This window comes from Pelmatolapia mariae, linkage group LG5 (assembly GCF_036321145.2).
Source record: "Pelmatolapia mariae isolate MD_Pm_ZW linkage group LG5, Pm_UMD_F_2, whole genome shotgun sequence".
NCBI lineage: Eukaryota > Metazoa > Chordata > Actinopteri > Cichliformes > Cichlidae > Pelmatolapia > Pelmatolapia mariae.
This window is the reverse complement of record NC_086231.1, coordinates 35,305,097-35,324,620: the sequence shown is the minus strand read 5'-3', so window position 1 is coordinate 35,324,620 and position 19,524 is coordinate 35,305,097. Positions and strand designations below refer to the sequence as shown.

General features: G+C 41.0%; 1 protein-coding gene across 1 annotated transcript in view; it reads left to right on the top strand.

Annotated features, from left to right (window-relative positions):
* Positions 1-19,524, top strand: part of LOC134628163 (copine-9-like) — a 197,493-nt gene that overhangs the window by 111,515 nt on the left and 66,454 nt on the right. The window contains exons 8-9 of the mRNA XM_063474871.1: positions 13,706-13,769; positions 16,422-16,525. Of these exons, the coding sequence (XP_063330941.1) occupies positions 13,706-13,769; positions 16,422-16,525 (168 nt within the window). The remainder of the gene's footprint in view (positions 1-13,705; positions 13,770-16,421; positions 16,526-19,524) is intronic.

Here is a 19,524-nt window from a genome sequence, read left to right as displayed (position 1 = left end):
CCCACCCCTAGTGTTTACTCTGACGATTTGCTGCCCCAAGTGGAGAAGTTTAGGAATCTCATGGTTTTTTTGATGAATAAGTGGAGAGGAGAGCAAGACACTGTAACTGTCCGCTGTGGTGAAAAGAGAGCTGAACATAAAAGGAAAGCTGTCAGTTTACTGGTTGATCTACATCCCTTCCCTCACCTGTGATCATAAGCTCTGGGTAACATTGAGATTACAGATACAAGCAGCAGAAATGAACTTTCTCCAAAGGGAGAGAAAGGGTGAGAAGTTCAGTTATTCACAAGGGACTTTTGATGTCGCTAATTCCCGACATCAAAAGGAGCCAGCTGAAGTAGTTTGGGCATCTGATTAGAATGCCATCTGGGTGGCTCCTGGGTGAGGACCTAAGGGCATGTGCTACTGGGAGGAGGCCCAGGACGCGCTGGTGAAGGTGTGGCTGAGGAGAAGGGACCTGGGTTCTCTCTGTTTAGGCTGCTTCCCTTGCAACCCAGCCACAGATAAGCAGTAGAAAATGGATGGATGGTTGGATGGATGCATGTAGTTGTGTAATATGAATTCCCCCCCTAGGGTCAGTTCTACTGAGCAGAAAATGCCAAGTAATTTAGGCCATTAAAGATAATTAGACATATTAAACCACGTGAAGGGTGGTCTAAATTTTTGTTATTTAAAAAATGAAATTAGTATTAATAAAAGTCTAAAACCGCAATTATCTCATATAATTAACATAGTCATTGTGAAAATGAGGACACACTATGCATATTGCCTGCCTCAGGATGTCACTCATTCACTCTAGCTAGGAACTCTCTAGAAACTTGCTATTATTATTATTATTATTATTATTATTATTATTATTACCAATTTATATGCCACTATGGCAACCATTCATCCACAAGCACGACAGTGATGTCTCACCGCTGCCAGAGTAATCACACTGACCACACAGGACATCTCTCTCTCTGCTGAGTGGCTATGATGACAGCCAGCCTATATGGGGCAAACTGCTAGAGGCCATCAGTGCAGCCTAATGACAGGCTGCGAGGAGAGCATTCCATTTTCTCTATTTAGAATGGATTTATAGGTGGAAATATAAGTGCAAAATTATGGGGCAATATGTTTCTCTCATCTGCTGAAGTAGTTTTTACACTATATATGAACTGCAGCTAAGTGCTTATTTTAAAACTATGCATAAATTATATTACATGATATTTGAGAAAATGAATTTCTCATTTGAATCACAATGATCCTATTCAAGGCACTCAAAGGACACCTTAAGAACACAATACACAGTAAAAATCAAACAAAGCAGCAATGCTGTAAAATACTGTACAATAAATAATGATACAAAATCTGAAATCTGAGCAATCTGGATCAAGCAGAGTTTAAAAAAGGACATTTTAAAGTGCATTTTGAGTTGATTTGAAATTTTGTGTGGAAAATGCAAGCAATGTTGCATGTCTGTGCAAGATAGGCCTAAACACCTTCCCATAGCCACATATGCTTTGCATTCAGACATTCAGCAAGGTACCATAGATGTATAAGGTACATGTTACCAACTAGCCATGAAATAAATGCAAATTCTCCATGTTCTCCAATATTTCAGAACACAGCACCTTCTTCCTGTATTTGCTTTTGTTGCTCTTGCCCCAGACACATCTGGCCAGTAAGTGTACTGAACATTATGTGTTTTGTAGCAATGCATTACAGTTCATCTCTGTATGGAAAAAATCTACAGGTTTACAAACTAGCAGTTTCAGACCAGAGTAAACAAACTACAAAATGCCCTATAAGACAGTGGAGGCTCTGTCATGGTTTGGAGATGCATTTCAGCCAGTGGTTTGGGGGATTTTTTCAAAACAGATGGAATTGTGAACACAGAAAAGTACCATCAAATTTGGATCCATGATGAACCATCTTCAAAGCATCTAATCGGCAACAGCTTCATTTTCCAGCATGGCAATGATCCCAAACACACTGCCAATTTTGATTTGAAATTTAAATAGCGGACATTACAAAGTCATCAGAATAATGAGCTGTGTTGTAAAATTATACAACTGTATATGTGAAGAAATGGTGACTTTTCTGGTATTACAGTGTTCTCCCTTATATACTGTATATCCATGTATGCTTGCACATTTTCATAAATCATTGCACCTACACTGCCAGTCAAGTTTGGACACACCTTCTCGTTTAATGGCTTTTCTTTATTTTCATGACTATTTACATTGTAGATTCTGAAGGCATTAAAACTATGAATGAACACATATGAAATTATGCAGTAAACCAAAAAGTGTGAAATAACTCAAAACATGTTTTATATCATAAGTAAAGGGTGGCAGTCTTTAAAACAGCCACCCTTTACTTTGATTACTGCTTTGCACACTCTTGGTATTCTCTCGATTAGCTTCAGGAGGTAGTCGCCTGACATGGTTTTCCAACAGTTGTGAAGGAGTTCCCAGATATGCTGAGCACTTTTGCCTTCACTCTGCGGTCCGTCTCATCCCAAACCATCTCGATTGGTTTTAGGTCAGGTGACTGTGGAGGCCAGGCCATCTGCCAGAGCACTCCATCACTCTCCTTCTTGGTCAAGTAGCCCTCACACAGCCTGGAGGTGTGTTTGGGGTCATTGTGCTGTTGAAAAATAAATGATGGTCCAAAAGGCCATCATTTATTTTTCAACTGTCTCCTCTGAACAGTTGATGTAGAGATGTGTCTGCTACTGGAACTCTGTGCTGCATTTATCTGGACTCTAATCTCAGGTGCTGTTAATTTGTGATTTCTGAGGCTGGTGATTTGGATGAATTTATCGTCAGCAGCAGAGCTGACTCTTGGCTTTCCTTTCCTGGGGTGGCCCTCATGTGAGCCAGTGTCACTGTAGCGCTTGGCGGTTTTTGTGACTGCACTTGGGAACACATTCAAAGTTTTTGTAATTTTCCAGATTGACTGACCTTCAGTTCTTAAAGTAATGATGGACTGTCGTTTCTCTTTACTTAGCTGATTGGTTCTTTCCATAATATGAATTCTAACAGTTGTCACATAGGGCTGTCAGCTGTGTACCAACTTTCTGACCAACACAGCTGATGGTCCCAACCAAATTAACCCTTTCACCCATAGTGGTCACTACAGTGTAAAGTCTTTCAAAGGCTGTTTTCTTGTATTTGTGTCAGTGTTGATCGTATACTTGCACATAAACCACTACATTGGACACTGACGTGTCACTCCATACACTGCCACCTTCTGGTCGTTTAATGTTACTATAGATGTATGATGTGTTTCATTGTAATTATTGTTATTTCAGGTGACTATGTCATGAAGCTCATTAAGAGAAGGCCGAGGGTTTGCAGTGCTGCCAGCAAAGTAAAGGGTGGCTGCTATAAGGACTGACTATAATGTGCTCATCTCAACTGTTGAAATCTAAAGTTGACATTGCTGGATTATATTGAACTTCGTGATGGTCACTGGTGGAATTAACACTTTCTTTGCATCACATACACACTCACTCAACTCAGAGGAGAAATATTACTTATAGCTGTAAAGAACATTTACTTATAATTACTGCAAAGGGTGATAAAACAATGCAGTGAAAACAGGAAGAAGTCAAAATGTTTAAAACAGCCTTCTTGGTAGTCACTGGTTAAGGAATTACCATCAGTGTTTATCTTGCGAAGGTGCAAGCTGCAGGAGCTGGTGTGCCTTCAACAAAGCTGTCTTCATCCAGCAGTGCAGCTTCCAGTATATTAGTTTCAGGTTGCCATTATAAGACACACAAACAAACAGAAGGGATGAGTAGGGTGGTGGCATAAATACCCAGAGGTGAACAGAATACAAAGTTGGGAAAGGAACAGATTAAAATGTAATAGAAAAGAAGAGATCAAAGCAGAAAAGAACACAGAGGGGTGGCTCTTATAAGAGCCTTTGGGTTCACTTTAAAAAAAAATTGATTCTGTAGGTTGTGATAAGGTAGTAAAATGGTTGGGGAGAAGAGCTGCAAAGTAAAAGATTTATAAAACCATTAAATACAATCTCATAACTTGGCCACTTTGAAAATCTGAACTTCAAATTGTCATGAGGTGCTGTATGAAGCAGGCAGAGTTAGGACACAAATGCATGATTTCGGAGCAGGACTAATCTTAAAGGCAGTGTGATTGCTGGACACAATTTACCGAATTAACTAACAACAATTTTCTGCTTTGTATCATTGAACATACTGGTAACTATAACTAAATGTTTAACTCACATTAATAATGAAGAAGTCTAAAAAACAAGCAGATTTAAAGGACTTCTTTTGCATAGAAAAATAAAATGATAGTCAAGTTTCTTTATCAAGGGAACTGTACTGTGTCACTTCCCATGAGTAACCATTCCATAGTTGGTGGTTCCTGTGTTGTTCCTGAACATCCTAGGCTCAAGCCTGAGATGAACCAATGCCAATATCTTCAGTGAAGCAAGTTTTACATCACCATGGACTGACCAAGAAAAAACCCCCAATTGCCTCAAAATTTACACAGTCAAGCTCCCCTGAAATCTGCAGCTGCCCACATCAACCAGTGAGATGCCTTCTGGATAAAAGTTTTATGGTCAGATGAGACAAAAATACAATACCAGCTGTCAAGCATGGTGATGGGAGCATCATGTTCTGGGGTTATTTTGTTGCCAGTAGTACTGATACATTGTACAGGGTGGATGAGATAATGAAGAAGTAGGACTTCACCTGAAATCAGATGCTACATGGTTAAAACCTGGACACAGTTGTGTGTTCCAGCAGGGCAATGATCTCAAACACAAATGACAAAAATAGGAATGGATAAAGCACAGTGTTCATATTAGCTGTACTGTGACACAGGTCGGCACTGTGAGAATAAAATAGAACCCTGAGGTACACCACAGGTTAAGAGGGAAGTGTTACAATATCAACTGCTAACACTGAAAGAAAGACTTATTAGTCAAATAATACTAGAAGCAATTAGTGCAACAAATACCGATACATCGATGAGCTCACAAGATGTGAGATCAGCATGTTGTGGTCCACTGTATTACCAGTAAGATCTCAAGTACAGTGGAGTCACTAGGGTCAACAATACATAAAAGGTCATTAAAAAGTCATTAAAAACTCTTAAAAGAGTAGCTTCTTTGTAATTAAATTTGAAGTCAGACTGAAAAACCTCACCAAAAACTACAACTACTGGAAAAAATATTTCTCTAATACTTTAAATACTTTTGATAGACAGAGAAGAGCCTAAAATCTGATGGACAATTTATTAGTTTTCGTTTTTGGTGAAAGAAGATAAAATTCCATGTTTACAGTTGGCTGGTACCATTCCTCATGACTAAACAAGCATTCATAATTGTTAAAATTGATGACACAGTTACATGAAAACGTGTATGTAAACAGACAAGAGCGAATAATGCCAAATTTACATTAGTAGGCTTCAACCTGTCAACAATATTAGTTAGGGCAGAAAATCATTGTACAATGTAGACCTGAGAAGTGAGATCCTATGAATGAAAAGATTTTAGAAAGCTGTGACAGTACAGGAGACATACTTGGAAAAACAGATGTTGTTAAGGTCATGCTTGATGGTAGTGAAGCGGAACTTCAGTCTATGGGAATGAGAATAAAGCAAACTGGAAAAGTGTTTCTTTGTTTGTTTGTTTTTTTCTTGAGGCCCTGAAAACCTCCTGATATCTGTTAAAATAATTTCATAAGACACCAGAATTTATTTATCCCCCTTCCTTTCTGCTCTCCTACATTGCTGACAGAGCGCAGACTCATTTAGCCAAGGCTGATGTTTTAATTTAGGGCATTAAGATCTCAAAGGAGCAACAGAATCAAGGATAACAGTGCAAATATTGATAAAAGAATTTAAGGACTCTTCTGCATGAACATGAGATTTAAGGGATGGAACTTAACAGTTCAGCATAGTCTCTATTTGCTATAATGAACTTGTCAGCAGTAGTCAATGTAAGACAAAAAACAAAAAACTGGACAATCTGGGCAATGAGCTACCACAAGTTTAGAGTAAGGTCAAATATAACACAGACAATCCCGTTGTCTTAAGATACCAGAGTCTACCAGAGTGCTAAAGTCAGATTTTGTCATGCTTGACTGTTGCCAGGTGGTGTCACTGGCAACATGAACAATAATTATATTGATTGAATTGGGGAGTGTAGGTAGAAGGGATTTGAGTTCAACTGGCATAACGGACACTGGAATTACTGTGTTTAATAGACAGTAGGTTCTGCTGGCGTTTCTGGTGGATGGTTGGTGGACTTCATAGGTGAGGCAGAGTGGGCAAGTGCACCTATAGGTGAGCTGCAAATCTGGTAGTTGGAGAGAGGAAGAGCATCATTCTCTGTTTTTATTGCCACCTGTGGTGCAGTGATCAGCACAGTGGAACAGGTCAAGTCACCTTGCGGTGCCATTGTAGAGTAGCGGCCCACAACATATGTTGCTGGATGAATGGCTCTGACCGCAGAGCTTAAGGGAATCGAAGCGTGTGTTACTTCCAGAGATGCTGGGTCAGCAAAGATCCCAGCCGGAACCCGTCCTTCGTCCACCACTGCACCAAACTAATTGGACTGAGTTTCAATGAAACTTTCAATGAAATTTCCTTGGATGATGGTAGTTTTAGGGTGACTATCGTTTTAGCCTGTTCCACAGCAACGTTGGTGAAACTGTGAAGAAGTTCCGCTTTTTGTTTGAAGTCCAAGACCTCCACGTGTTGTCCTTTGGACTGGATATATCCTCAGTTGCATTTTTTACTGGAGGCACTTTTCAAACATATATCCTTTAGGTAATTTATAGGCTTCTTCTGAAATCCCTCATTTAATCATTTTAAAACAAATGCAAAGTACCACTGGAAACATCTTGTCTGTTCTGTAGAACAATGGTTTTTGTACAGATGCAATGAGTCTTACACACAATAGTTTCTTCTGAAGAGATTAGTGAATTTTACTACTGTACTGTAACAGAATGCCAAATGCAAAACTGGAAGTGCTTAGAGATGACAGCAACTTAGCCAAAATGTGGCAGACCATTTAAGTTAGAGAGTGGCATTGGAGAGTGCTAAGGCACATAGTGCTTATCACAGATGCTCTGTTCACTCTGCAGAGTTCCAAGCTTACTTGGGCATTAACATTAGCACAAAAACAGTGTTTTGGGAGTTTCATGGAATGGGTTTCTATGGTAGAGCAGGTATGTGTAGGTATGATTCAATTTAGTTTTATTTATACAGCGCCAAATCACAACAACAGTCACCTCAAGGCACTTTATATTGTAAGGTAGACCCTACAATAATACACACAGGGAAAAACCAAACAATCATACGATCCCCTATGAGAAGCTCGTTGGTGACAGTGGGAAGGAAAAACTCCCTTTTAACAGGAACAAACCTCCAGCTCAGGGAGGGGCGGGGCCATCTGCTGGGGTGAGGGGAGGAAGACAGGGTAATAAAAATATAATGTGTAGTAATTTGTAGTTGACCCAGTACTTATGTCCGTACAGTATACTAAATACTGGACAAATCCAGTCTTCATGCTCAGCTAAACTAACTAGTGGTTGACTATAGGCTGCCTTGCAAACGTGAGGACATTATCAGTCTAATTCAGGTTAAGAATGTGAATTTTTGCTATATAAGTGTATTTTCTCAGAACTATTAAGAACAGTTGTAGGACAGAGGTCTCAGGTTTTGGTCCACACACAACTATATTTAAGCATCTCGCTAGAGATATTCAAAGTGAGAAAATCCACGCTGCCGCCTGTTCTGTTCTGTTTTTTCATCCTTTTCCCCTCAACTTTCATATCATTGTTGTTGGAGTATTTTTTTTTATGTCAAAAATGTCCTTGCATAAAACAAAATGAGAAGGCTTTTGTGTGCAATTTTACATGACTCTGTTACTGTAGAGTAATTGTGATTTTGTGTGTGTTATCTTGTCTAGCATATGTGGGAGTGGGAAACCCACATTAGGCAGTAAAAAACTGAAGTGGTTGGACAACAAAAAATATGTGGGGAAAAGGCCTGCTAAGACCCCTTCCCACCCTAAAACACACACACACACACACACACACACACACACACACACACACACACACACACACACACACACACACACACACACACACACGCCCTGATGTCGTCCACATTTAACTTATTTTCTTCATCTGTGTTGTAGTGACCTGTTTTGTCCTGCCATGCACAGGCTTCTGTGAAGTTACTGCAGTTTAACCGCAGCTAGGCTGTAGTAGCAGCAGCAGGAATGTGAATAGGAGGTTCTGTGACAGTCGAGAGAGGCTCAAGGTATCTTCAATATCCCAAATGACCTTGCAAGATTCATTATCAGAACTGCTCGCAGACACTCATGTATCACTGATAGCTTTCTTTCTTTAAGTGAGAGGGCCAGCAGAGACGGATTAAAAAGAAAACCAAACTGAGAGGAAATTGTCAGAAGTGTTGGAATTAATACTTGTTTCAAGCCAAATCTTTGAGTTTTACCTGCCCTCATGCAGCTATGGTTACGTGACTGGGTTCATAAAAGAACCAGCAGAAGGGACAATGGACTAAATGAAGCAAAACCAGTTTAAGGTCACAGAAAACAGTCTCTCAAGGATAATATATTCTGTGTTTTTGTGGAATCCTCCGACTATCCCTCCTGCATAATGTATAGTGTGCATGTGTAGTGGTGTGTTGGTGCCTGTGTACGTTGTCACAGTTGTTTATGGCAACATCCTTGAATCTCAGCTGGCGTTTTAATCACAGTGCAGCATCAGACAGAAGCGCAGCTTTGAGTGGATGGAACGAATCGCTGTGTCACACTGTGAGTGTGACCTGCAACCACAGGGAATTATCAAGAGGATGATAAAGGTTTCCCCACTTCTCTATCTGGCTTCAACTTGTCTTGAAAAACTTTTAATTATGCACTTTTCTTTGTCAGGGTGTAATTTGCTTGCACACAGATCTCAGATATTTCAGACTAGGACCAGGAGGATTATGGGCCCCAAACTAGACAGGTGTGGTTTCATGATGTCTGCTTTGGATCTATAATTAAGACGGTGTGCATCTATGCACAAATTAAGATGATCTTAAATTGAGTGGCCTGATGATATTACACTTTTTTGAAGACGTTTCATCCGAGAAGCTTCTTCAGTTCTAAGAGCAATTGGTGGAGAATCCCAGATTTTAAGCCCTATGGGAGTGTCCCTAAGAGGGTCATGGACCCCCTATTGATCCTCTGCCTAATAACATGAGCCAAGGTGTGAAAACGGGTGTTTCGGGTAAACCCATTGTGAGACCTTGTTACACCCTATCATGTGATTCACTGAGGTCAAATGACCCAGGATGTAAGTGGGGGTGAAGGCGCTGGGAAGAGTCTCAAAACTGGATTATAGATGGCAGACAGTTGGTGTCATAAGCCACCGCCTCTGTTAACTGGGTTGATAAGAATGATATGAGAAATCTGAAAGAGATAAGCAACCACTTCAACATGGTCCATTTAACTGAAAAACCAAGGAAACAAGCAAATACACGCTTCCATAATTATTTTACTGATGCAGTAAACTGCTCAGCATTTCATGACATAGTCCCAAAACCCAATACTTAAATCTGTCAAGAGGCTTGAAGGAGCTAGGTTGGACTGAAATTATTTCATGTGATGATGTTACAATAAATAGTCAGACACCCTCTATTCCTAAATTAAAGATGTTATGTTATTCAGAATCAGATGTAGCCGCCATTATAGACAAATTTAAAAAAAAAAATCTAAAGTTAAAGATGTGTATGGTTTGAGTATTTATTTTAGAAATGCTCACAAAGATTCTTTGATGTTTCCAATAACACATATGATTACTCTATCACTCAACTCCAATTTACAAACTGGGGAATAAATCAGATCTTAAAAATGACAGACCTATTAGTATATACTAATATCCTGAAAACATGGTTGTTAGTTTGAGACAGATATATTGGAAGTATAGTAAATTCATGAAAAAGTAACAACAAAGCATCACTTCCAGCAGTTTACAACAGGGCACAAGCAGAGAGAAGGGCACAGAGCCTTTGCTCTAGCAGGTGATTTCTGTCTGTGAGAAATTACTTCACATTTCATTTTCTAATCTTAATGAAATTTTAATACAATTGCCAAGATTGTTTTGTAATTCATCACTGAATGAAAAGTGCTCTTTCCTCTGAGACAAATTCGATGACAGGTTGACTTCTGGGCCTCCAGAATTCCTCTTTTATCCTCTCCTATATCTGAAAATGATAACTTGTAGGAATCAGCTCCTGGGTCAGTAAACAGCTGCTGAGATTAATCACCGTAATGGAAAGTTAGAATAGAATAGAATAGAATAATCCTTTAATTGTCCCACAAGGGGAAATTTGGTTGTAACAGCAGCCAAAAAGACACATATACAAACAAACAGTACACAGGACACAGAACAGAAACATACACAATTTTTCTTACATATTTACATTAACGACAATGGTTACTATATACAGATAGTACTGTACAGTTATTAAATTAAATAAAAATAACTACAGATAAGAGGCAAACCAGGTTGTAGTGCGAATCGGTTAATTAACTTATTGCAGTTACAGTGCTGATGTAAACATCTATGTTTGTTGGGAGCAGTTCTGATTGTACAGTCTGACAGCTGCAGGGAGGAAGGACCTGCGGAAACGCTCCTTCATGCATCTAGGATGCAGCAGTCTGTCACTGAAGGAGCTCTGCAGTTCAGCAACATTTACATGCATGGGGTGGGAGACTCTGTCCATCAGAGATGTTATTTTGGCCAGAGTCCTTCTGTCTCCCACCACCTGCACTGGGGTGCATCCCAGAACAGAGCTGGCCTTCCTGATGAGTTTATCCAACCTCTTCCTCTCAGCTGCCGATAAACTGCTGCTCCAACATACAACACTGTAAAAGATGACAGATGCCACCACAGAGTCATAGAAGGTCTTTAAAAGCGCTCCCTGTACTCCAAATGACCTCAGCCGCCTCAGCAGGTAGAGTCTGCTCTGACCCTTCCTGTAAAGAGCATGAGTGTTGTGACTCCAGTCCAGTTTATTATTCAGGTGAACACCCAGGTACCTATAAGAGTCCACTATCTCAATGTCCACTCCCTGGATGTTCACCGGTGTCAGTGTGGTGGGTCTGCGTCTCCGGAAGTCCACCACCAACTCCTTGGTTTTCCCGGCATTGATCAGCAGGTGGTTCTGCTGACACCAGTCCACAAAGTCCAGAGTCCACTGTCTGTACTCTGAGTCATCCTCACCTGTGATGAGGCCGACTATGGCAGAGTCGTCAGAGAACTTCTGTAGGTGGCAGCGTGGGGAGTTGATGGAGAAGTCTGCAGTGTAGAGGGTGAAGAGGAACGGTGCCAGCACAGTTCCCTGTGGGGCCCCCGTACTGCAGACCAGCGTATCAGAGACACAGCCCTGTGACCTCACATACTGTGGGCGTTCTGTGAGGTAGTCCAGTATCCACTGGGACATGTGGTGGTCCACTCCCGATAGCTCCAGCTTGTCTCTCAGAAGTCGTGGCTGGATGGTGTTGAAAGCACTGAAGAAATCAAAGAACATGATCCTCACAGTGCTTCCAGGCTTCTCCAGGTGAGTCAGAGCTCGGTGCAGGAGGTAGATGATGGCGCCCTCCACCCCAATGCCAGGCTGGTAAGCAAACTGCAGCGGATCCAATGAAGACCTCACCAGGGGGCGCAGATGGTTTGGAACCAACCTCTCGAGGGTCTTCATCAGATGCGATGTCAGGGCTACCGGCCTGTAGCTGCTAAGGTCCTTGGGATGGGAGGTCTTTGGTACCGGTATCACATAGGAGGTCTTCCACAGCTGTGGTACTTTCCCCAGTGACAGGCTCAGGTTGAACAGATAACCTAGGATGCCACACAGCTCATCTGCGCAGCATCTCAGGAGCCTGGAGCTGACGCCAATCTGGACCTGCAGCCTTACGCACCTTGATCTTGCGAAGCTCGTTCCTCACTTGAAGTGCTGAGATAGAAAGAGTGGACTTTGGGGGAGGGGAGTGTATGTTGGAGTCCACAGAAGCTGGGGGTGGGTGTAATGACTGGGAGCTGGGAGGTGTGAAGCTGAGAGGTGTGAAGTCCTGAGATGAAGGACAGGCAGTCCCTGAAGATGAAGGAGATTGCAGCAGGGGGGATGATGCTGTGGGAGGGGTGGGTGTTTGATCAAACCTATTAAACTATTTATTTAGGTCATTCACCCACCCCAAGTCTCCTGCAGCCTGGGGGGGTTGGTTTTTGTCCTGAGATTGTCTTCAGGCTGTTCCAAACCCCTCTGATGTTGTCCTGTTGCAGCTGCTCTTCCATCTTCCTCCTGTAGTTTTCCTTTCCTTGCCTTATCTTCCATTTCAGCTTCTTCTGAACAGCTCTCAGCTCCTGTTTGTCTCCAGATCTAAAGAGTCTTTTCTTCTCCTTGAGGAGAGCCTTAATTTCAGGATTTATCCATGGCTTGTTGTTAGAAAAACAACGTACCTTTTTGATGGGTACGGTGTTGTCCACACAGAAGTTCATGTAATCCGTAATGCAGTCTGTGATGCTGTTGAGGTCATCCTCCAGAGGGCTGCAGAGGTTGTCCCACACAGTAGAACCGAAACAGTCCCTCAGGGCCTCTTCAGTCTCTGCCGACCATTTCCTTACTGTGCGTTTCACAACTGGTTCTCTGTGTACTAGAGGTTTATACACAGGCTGGAGATGAACCAGATTGCGATCTGAGCCCCCCAGGGCAGGAAGAGGTAATGAGCTGTATGCCTCCTTGGTGTTGGCATACAATAAGTCCAATGTTTTATTGTCTCTGGTGTGGCAGGTAACATACTGGGTGAAGGTGGGTGGGGAGAGTGGAGGACAGGGAGATGTGATTAAGATGTGTGTTTTACTGGCGATAAAAGATTCAGCAAATTGACTCTTACTCTATAATTGTGTGATTAACTTAATGTTAATATAAAGTAAGAGAAAGTCAGAAATCATGTAGTCTGCTTGAAGCATTTATGAAGACTGAAATAGGAAATCCTGCTATTTCCAAAGCTTCACATAGAAGCTGTGTAGACATACAGTGCAATGAAAGAGTATTTTCCCCCTTCCTGATTAATTAATTCGTTTTTGTGCATCTTTATCCTTCAAACTCACGTACTCGATCAGCAGTCTGGTAGCTTGAGGGTCAACATCAAAAAACAAACATAAAATAACACAAAATAAAGCAAACAACAACAACAACAACAAAAAAAAAAACCCCAAACAAACTGGAAGGTTTAAAGACCTGAAATAATTATGTCCTCTTTCTCTTTATTTTATCTTCCTTCATATTGCTCAACCAAAAATTAAAGTTAAGTGATTTTTTACAGGGAAATATAGTCATTGCTGTAACATTTGTTGAGGTCTATAACATTATAAATTTAATTTCTGGCCACAGCTTATTTCTCTGGTGGCTGTTATTTTCTTATTTTTGATTTATTCTCTTATTTTTTTTTTAAAGGACACTAAAAAATTAGCATAGGCTGAAATTGGGAAGTAGTCAGATTTTCCCAGAGAACAGTAAACTATAGCTTGATCCAAATGATTCATACTTAGTTTTAAGTATTATTCTTTTATTGTGAGACATAATTATACAGCCACAAATCTTTTTTTTTAAAATAATTGTTGTCCTGTATCTTACACTTTTCTCTCTCACTTTCTTAGTGGTATTCCTGGGAAGAAGTGTGGAACCATCATCTTCACCGCTGAGGAGCTGAGTAACTGCAGAGTTAGTATCAGCTTAGATGAACCTTGTGATACAAACAGTAAGAGGAGTTAGAAAGTTAAGCATGGCAGCCTGACCTCATAATGGTCACAGTCTGTGTTTCCATTTTTTAACCAAGTAAATTTAAATTACCTGGATATTGAAATGACTTCAGGATAATTTGTAATTTGCATCATACTCTCAGTGTGATGAGAAGAGCTGCTCATGAATTATAAATCCTTTTTTATACTTTGTTTTTTATATCCATGTTGAAGAAGATCAGATTACTGTTATGTATATATGTAATCAGGTTTGACCTTCTTTGCTTCAGTATCAGACTCGTGGTGGTGGTGACACCTCAAGACTTGAGAACTCTGAGAGCCCTGTTGGATTTATTGTTCAAATGTTTGTCTCTCAGCAACAATGTATCTTCTATACATTTCACAGTGTAATTAATGGTCAACCCAGTACTGCAATACCTTTTGCACCAGAACCTCATTCTTTCTTTCTTAAAGAAACAAAACAAATTGGTAGAAATATTCCAGCCATTCACAGAAGTAGGCCCATGCCCAGAACCCAAGGACCAATGGGATTTACAATCTCTGGATCATATCTTTGCTGAAGATGAAGCAGAGGACACAAAACAGCATATGGATGACCATCTTTCTGAGGATCCCAAAAGGTTGATTCTGTTCATCTGGACGTAGTGTTTTCATTTCGTCACTCATCCAGGTGACTTCTTAAGTCTGAGCTGACTGCAGGTTTCCCCAACCTTATAAACAGTACATTTGCAGAATGACTGAAACTAGCACCACTGAATGAACAATGGGCTGGGAGGTCAGTTCCTTCATCATTAATATGCAAATTCTCATGACCATTGATCAACTACCACTGATCAAAGCCCATTGATCGAAGCTCATTGATCAAAGATCACTGATCAATTGAAAGAAAGCTCTGCCTAAGACAACTGTTGCCTAAGTGAAAACCCTTATGTGTCAGGAGTATCGGAACAGTTGAGAAGCATTTTTTCTAAACACCGCGTCTCTGTGGCTTTTAAACCACCCGACACAAATAGAGTAATATAGTGTACGCTGATGATTTATACATCAGGGAAACCAAATAACCTCTAGCAAAGCTGATGGCACGATGAAGAATTCGTCAGGCAAGGACTCCGCAGTCTATTTACACCTGCAGGCCAGTGGACACTCTTTCAATCATGAGGATGTACACATCGAGCGGGGAGTCAAGGAGGTCATTTACGTGAAAAGGGAAAGACCATCTGTGAATTGAGGAGGGGGCCTAAGGGTACATCTTTCACCATCTTACAATGCTGTGATTGCAGCCATTCCCCAACTCTCTGTGAAGACCATTGATCATGATTACTACTATGTCCGGCCTGGGAGCTTGAGGGTCATGCCCAGTATCTTTGCTGTTCCTAAGACTGCGCTCTTCTAGACAGAGATCTCGGATCTCGGATGTTGTTCCTGAGATATGCTGGAGCCACTTGCCCAGTTCTTGACTGGTGTGATAGACCCCAGCCTGGATCTTGTGCTCAGAGCTTGCTCCTGTGCTGTCTTTCAATCCAGCTTTGTCCAGCCACTGGTAGAATTCCTGGATGCCAGCCACTTCTTCTATCTGCCGGTGCTACATACCATGCAGGGGCTTGTCCTTCCATGATGGTTCCTCCTCTTTCTTGGGTTTCTGCTTCCTGAGGTATTCACTCAGCATGCGGTCGATTGGGGCCATCTTCCTAATATATTCCTTCCACTTAGCGTACAGCCTCAGGGTGCTGGACTTGGGGTGAAACCCTCCATGCATGGTAAGGAGCTTCCTTGTCTTGATGTCAGTGGCTTCTATCTCCTCCTTTGGTCAGCTTATTATCCCAGCAGAGGACCTGATCACGGGCAGGCCGTAGGTGTTGATAGCCTGGATCTTATTTTTACCGTTCAGCTGACTCCTCAGGACTTGCCTGACCCTCTGCAGGTACTTGGTGGTTGCAACTTTCCTAGTGGCTTCTTCATGGTTCCTGTTTGCCTGTGGGATCCCCAGGTACTTGCAGCTTTCCTCAATGTTATATATAGTTTCATGACTTTTTAAGCAGTTCCTCCCTGAACAAGAACTTCCATGCTACTCAAGCACACAATTTTCACACAGAAGTGTCATCAACTTTTGAAGCTCATTCAGACCTCTTTTGAGGTGGACATACTCATAATCCCATTCCCAATAAGTGGTGCTTTAACTGTTTCTGACTATTAGCATACCAGTGTGTTCAGAATATTCTCTTTTTAAATGTAAAGTCTGGGGCAAATTTGAAAATGTGTATTTATATACAGTTATAGCAATTTCATACTTAATGAAAATTTTACACACCACCACAGTCATGCCATTTAATGAAAACTTGCACTATTATAATAATATAATACTAATTCCTTAAGGCTTTGCAGACTAAATGTTAAATGGCTCTGTGTTATACCCTGTTGCCACTAGGTAAAGTTCTTGTTGGGTTTGAGTCATGTGCTCAATAGACTTTTTGTCTACGGATATTACAGTTTGTTAGACAACAGCCTCTTTTAAGTACTAATTGTCAAATTATGTTCAAAAATTCACAAGTTCATTCTTAAAAAATAAACTTGAAGATAGACAGAATTCTGAAAGAAACTGTTCTCGTTTTCCTAGGACATAGCCACTATGCAGTTTTGTGCAAACAAGCTGGATAAAAAGGATTTCTTTGGCAAGTCTGATCCTTTCCTTGTCTTCTACCGGAGCAACGAGGATGGCACGTGAGTGTGTGTTTTTGTTTGGAATGTATGAATTCCTAGAGAAACCGTATATCCTCTGATATGCAGTCAATCTGTTAGCTGTTCATCTAAAGCAGAGCTTCCCAAAGTGTGGGGCCCGCCCCCTAGGGGGGGTGCAGAGCCATTGCAGGGGGGGCGCGGTATGAAAAGGGAAAAGAAAAAAAGAACGCTTGGACACTGCTAGCATAATGGACAGGCTTTTGACGGGGCTCCCACACAAACGCAAAGCAGGAGATGAAGCATCGCCAAATGTGTTTCCAAACCAACTTCCTTCCAAGCCAAAGACTAGAAAATATGGTGAAGCATATCTTCCCTTTGGCTCCACCTGCACAAGTGCCGAGGTAGGTCTCCCCTGCAGAATTGGTTTTCCCTGCATCGGGAGCAGCGCTGGGCTCTCCAAATCACGGACAAACAGTATCCCACATTCTTGATTTTTAGTTCACAAACACTTGTTGTAATGACTAACTACTCCTGACATTTTGGAGATGTTAGCTCTTTATACAGTAAAGTTACAGCGGGATACAAATAACATCAGGCTGATCCTGCCACGATTTGTTCAAATCACAGACAAACAGTATCCCACAGCTGTTTATGTTTTTGAACCCATTTTGCACAGAGAGGCATTTTTTGAAAAATGTATTGATAGCAATGTTGAATATTATTACACAGGAAAAAAAACAACTACACGTAATATAATCACAGCATGACGCTTCTGCCTTTCTAAATGGAGGGACAGTAACTGTGTGTGTATATGTAAGCGTGTAAAACCTGAAGATAGTCAGATTAACAGTAACAGTATTTTGTCTCTATCTGCCATTCTGCAATTCATCTCATGTAAACATTAACGTGGCGCACAGCGTGACGTGAAAAAAGGCACACACCTTTGACGTTGCGTGACGAACTCTGTATTCCTCGTCCACACGTAAACGCAAAAAAGGAGTTTTAAAAAAATCTCAGTTTTCGGTGATTCAAAACACCGTTTATGTGTGGACGAAACAGCTGCGTTTTCAAAAATACCCGTGTAGGTGCGGACGTAGCGTAAAAGAGTTAGTAGTTTATTTTATTACTACCTGTAATTTATTGCAGTTTACTTTTATGTGTTTAATTGTTTACTAAATGTTTGAGATGTGAAATAAACCGCAATGGAGTTTGAAAACAAAATATAGGTGTGTGTGGTTGGAGGAGCGTGAACATTTTTCTTGTAAAACAAAGGGGGGCCCAGCAAAAAAAGTTTGGGAAGCACTGATCTAAAGTAAAAGCGCTGCTCCTCTGTTCCAGTTCTGGCCTTATTACTGCCGGTGAGTAAAAAAAAACGCTAGTACATTTGTCTGTTGGATCCAGTCCCATGAGGAGAGTGAAAGGTACTAACCCTTCAGAATGAAGAAGTAGTTATAGATTTTCTCTACACTGAAGTAGAATGTTCTAATTTGTACTTCGTTTAAGTTTTAAGTATTTCAAAAATATAGTTCAGGATAAAAACTTTCTGTTTACTCTGGACTGTTTCTGGTGTCTAACGTAACATTTCATTTAGATCAGGGGTGTCAAACTCAATTGCACAGGGGGCCAAAACTCAAGGCACACTTTAGGTCGCGGGCCAAACAAGATAAACATTTATTGAACACACTAAAACAATGTTTTTTAAACATAAATATGAATAAAAACAGACAGGAATATTATTCCAGATTAAATAAACTTAAAAAAAATAAACTTTAACTTTAAATATTTTGCTCTTCATAAAAATATATCCTGTCAAAATTATGCAAGTTAGAAATATGAACATGCTGCCAAAAACCCCAGAAAAAAATAAATGAAAGCATACACAAGGTTCGAGCTGCATGTAGACGGAGCTGGGCATTGCTTCAGGAATGGAACTAATAAACTGTGCGGGCCATTCAGTGTCGTACTTTCCCTTGAGTGTATCATTACACTGCAGCTCCATCTGAATCTGCACAGGTGCAGTTCAGCAAAGTCCGCTGACTTAGTTCAACATTACTTGGCAACAGGGAAAGTGAGGCAGGTTGCACTGGTGCATTTGTGACAGCTTCACTTGAAATGCCTTCACCGCATCATACATGTCATGTCCATGAACTGACAGATTTCCTTGCTGAGCTCAAAAACTCTATTGAGAATTTTTATCCCAACTCAGCCAACGGACCTCTGCCGACATTCCTTATCATACAAACTCTGAATCTATTTCCCACATAAAAGACTGCAATTGACGGTGATTTAAACTTTTAGCTCAGACAAAATTTACGGTTTGCGTTACGGTGATCATTACAATACTCCATTTTTAGGACTTTACCACACAGCCTTTCCTGGTGTATGATGCAGTGATATGCTGATAACTCACCGGTACATTTCTCCTCCTGCATCTTTACTCGCATCCTGCTGACTAGTCCGCTTTTTTCACCGCACAACACCGGCGCTCCACCTGTTGTAAGTCCAACAAGTTTGTCCCAGGGCAGTTTCATGGCGGTTACACTTTGACATACGTTTTAAAAAATGTCTTTTCCTGTCGTTGTCCCGTGCATCGATTTAATGTTTAATATTTCCTCTCCACGGATGAAGATGGCCAGCTGTGCAATGTCCATCATGTCTATACTTTCATCCACAGCAAGAGAGTATGCAATGAAGTTTTTGCTTCTTTCACACAACTGTGTTCTTAAATCAGTGGCCATCTCACAAACCCGATCAGTAATCGTATTTCTCCTCAGGCTCACATTTGCCAAAATCTGCGTTTTGTCTGGACACAAGACGTCGCACAGCTTCATCATGCAGCTCTTCAGAGTGGTACTGGGCTGATTTGGCTATCTCCTCTGCTACAATAAAATTTGCTTTCACGACAGCTTCACTTTGTGATTTTGCTCTGGTGAAAAACATCTGCTGAAATGTCAGATTCTTCTTTAGACTTCTACTTTCTGTAGTTTCTGCTCTGCATTTAGGTTTTTCAGCTTACGTTTTGTCTCGTAGTGCCGTCTTGA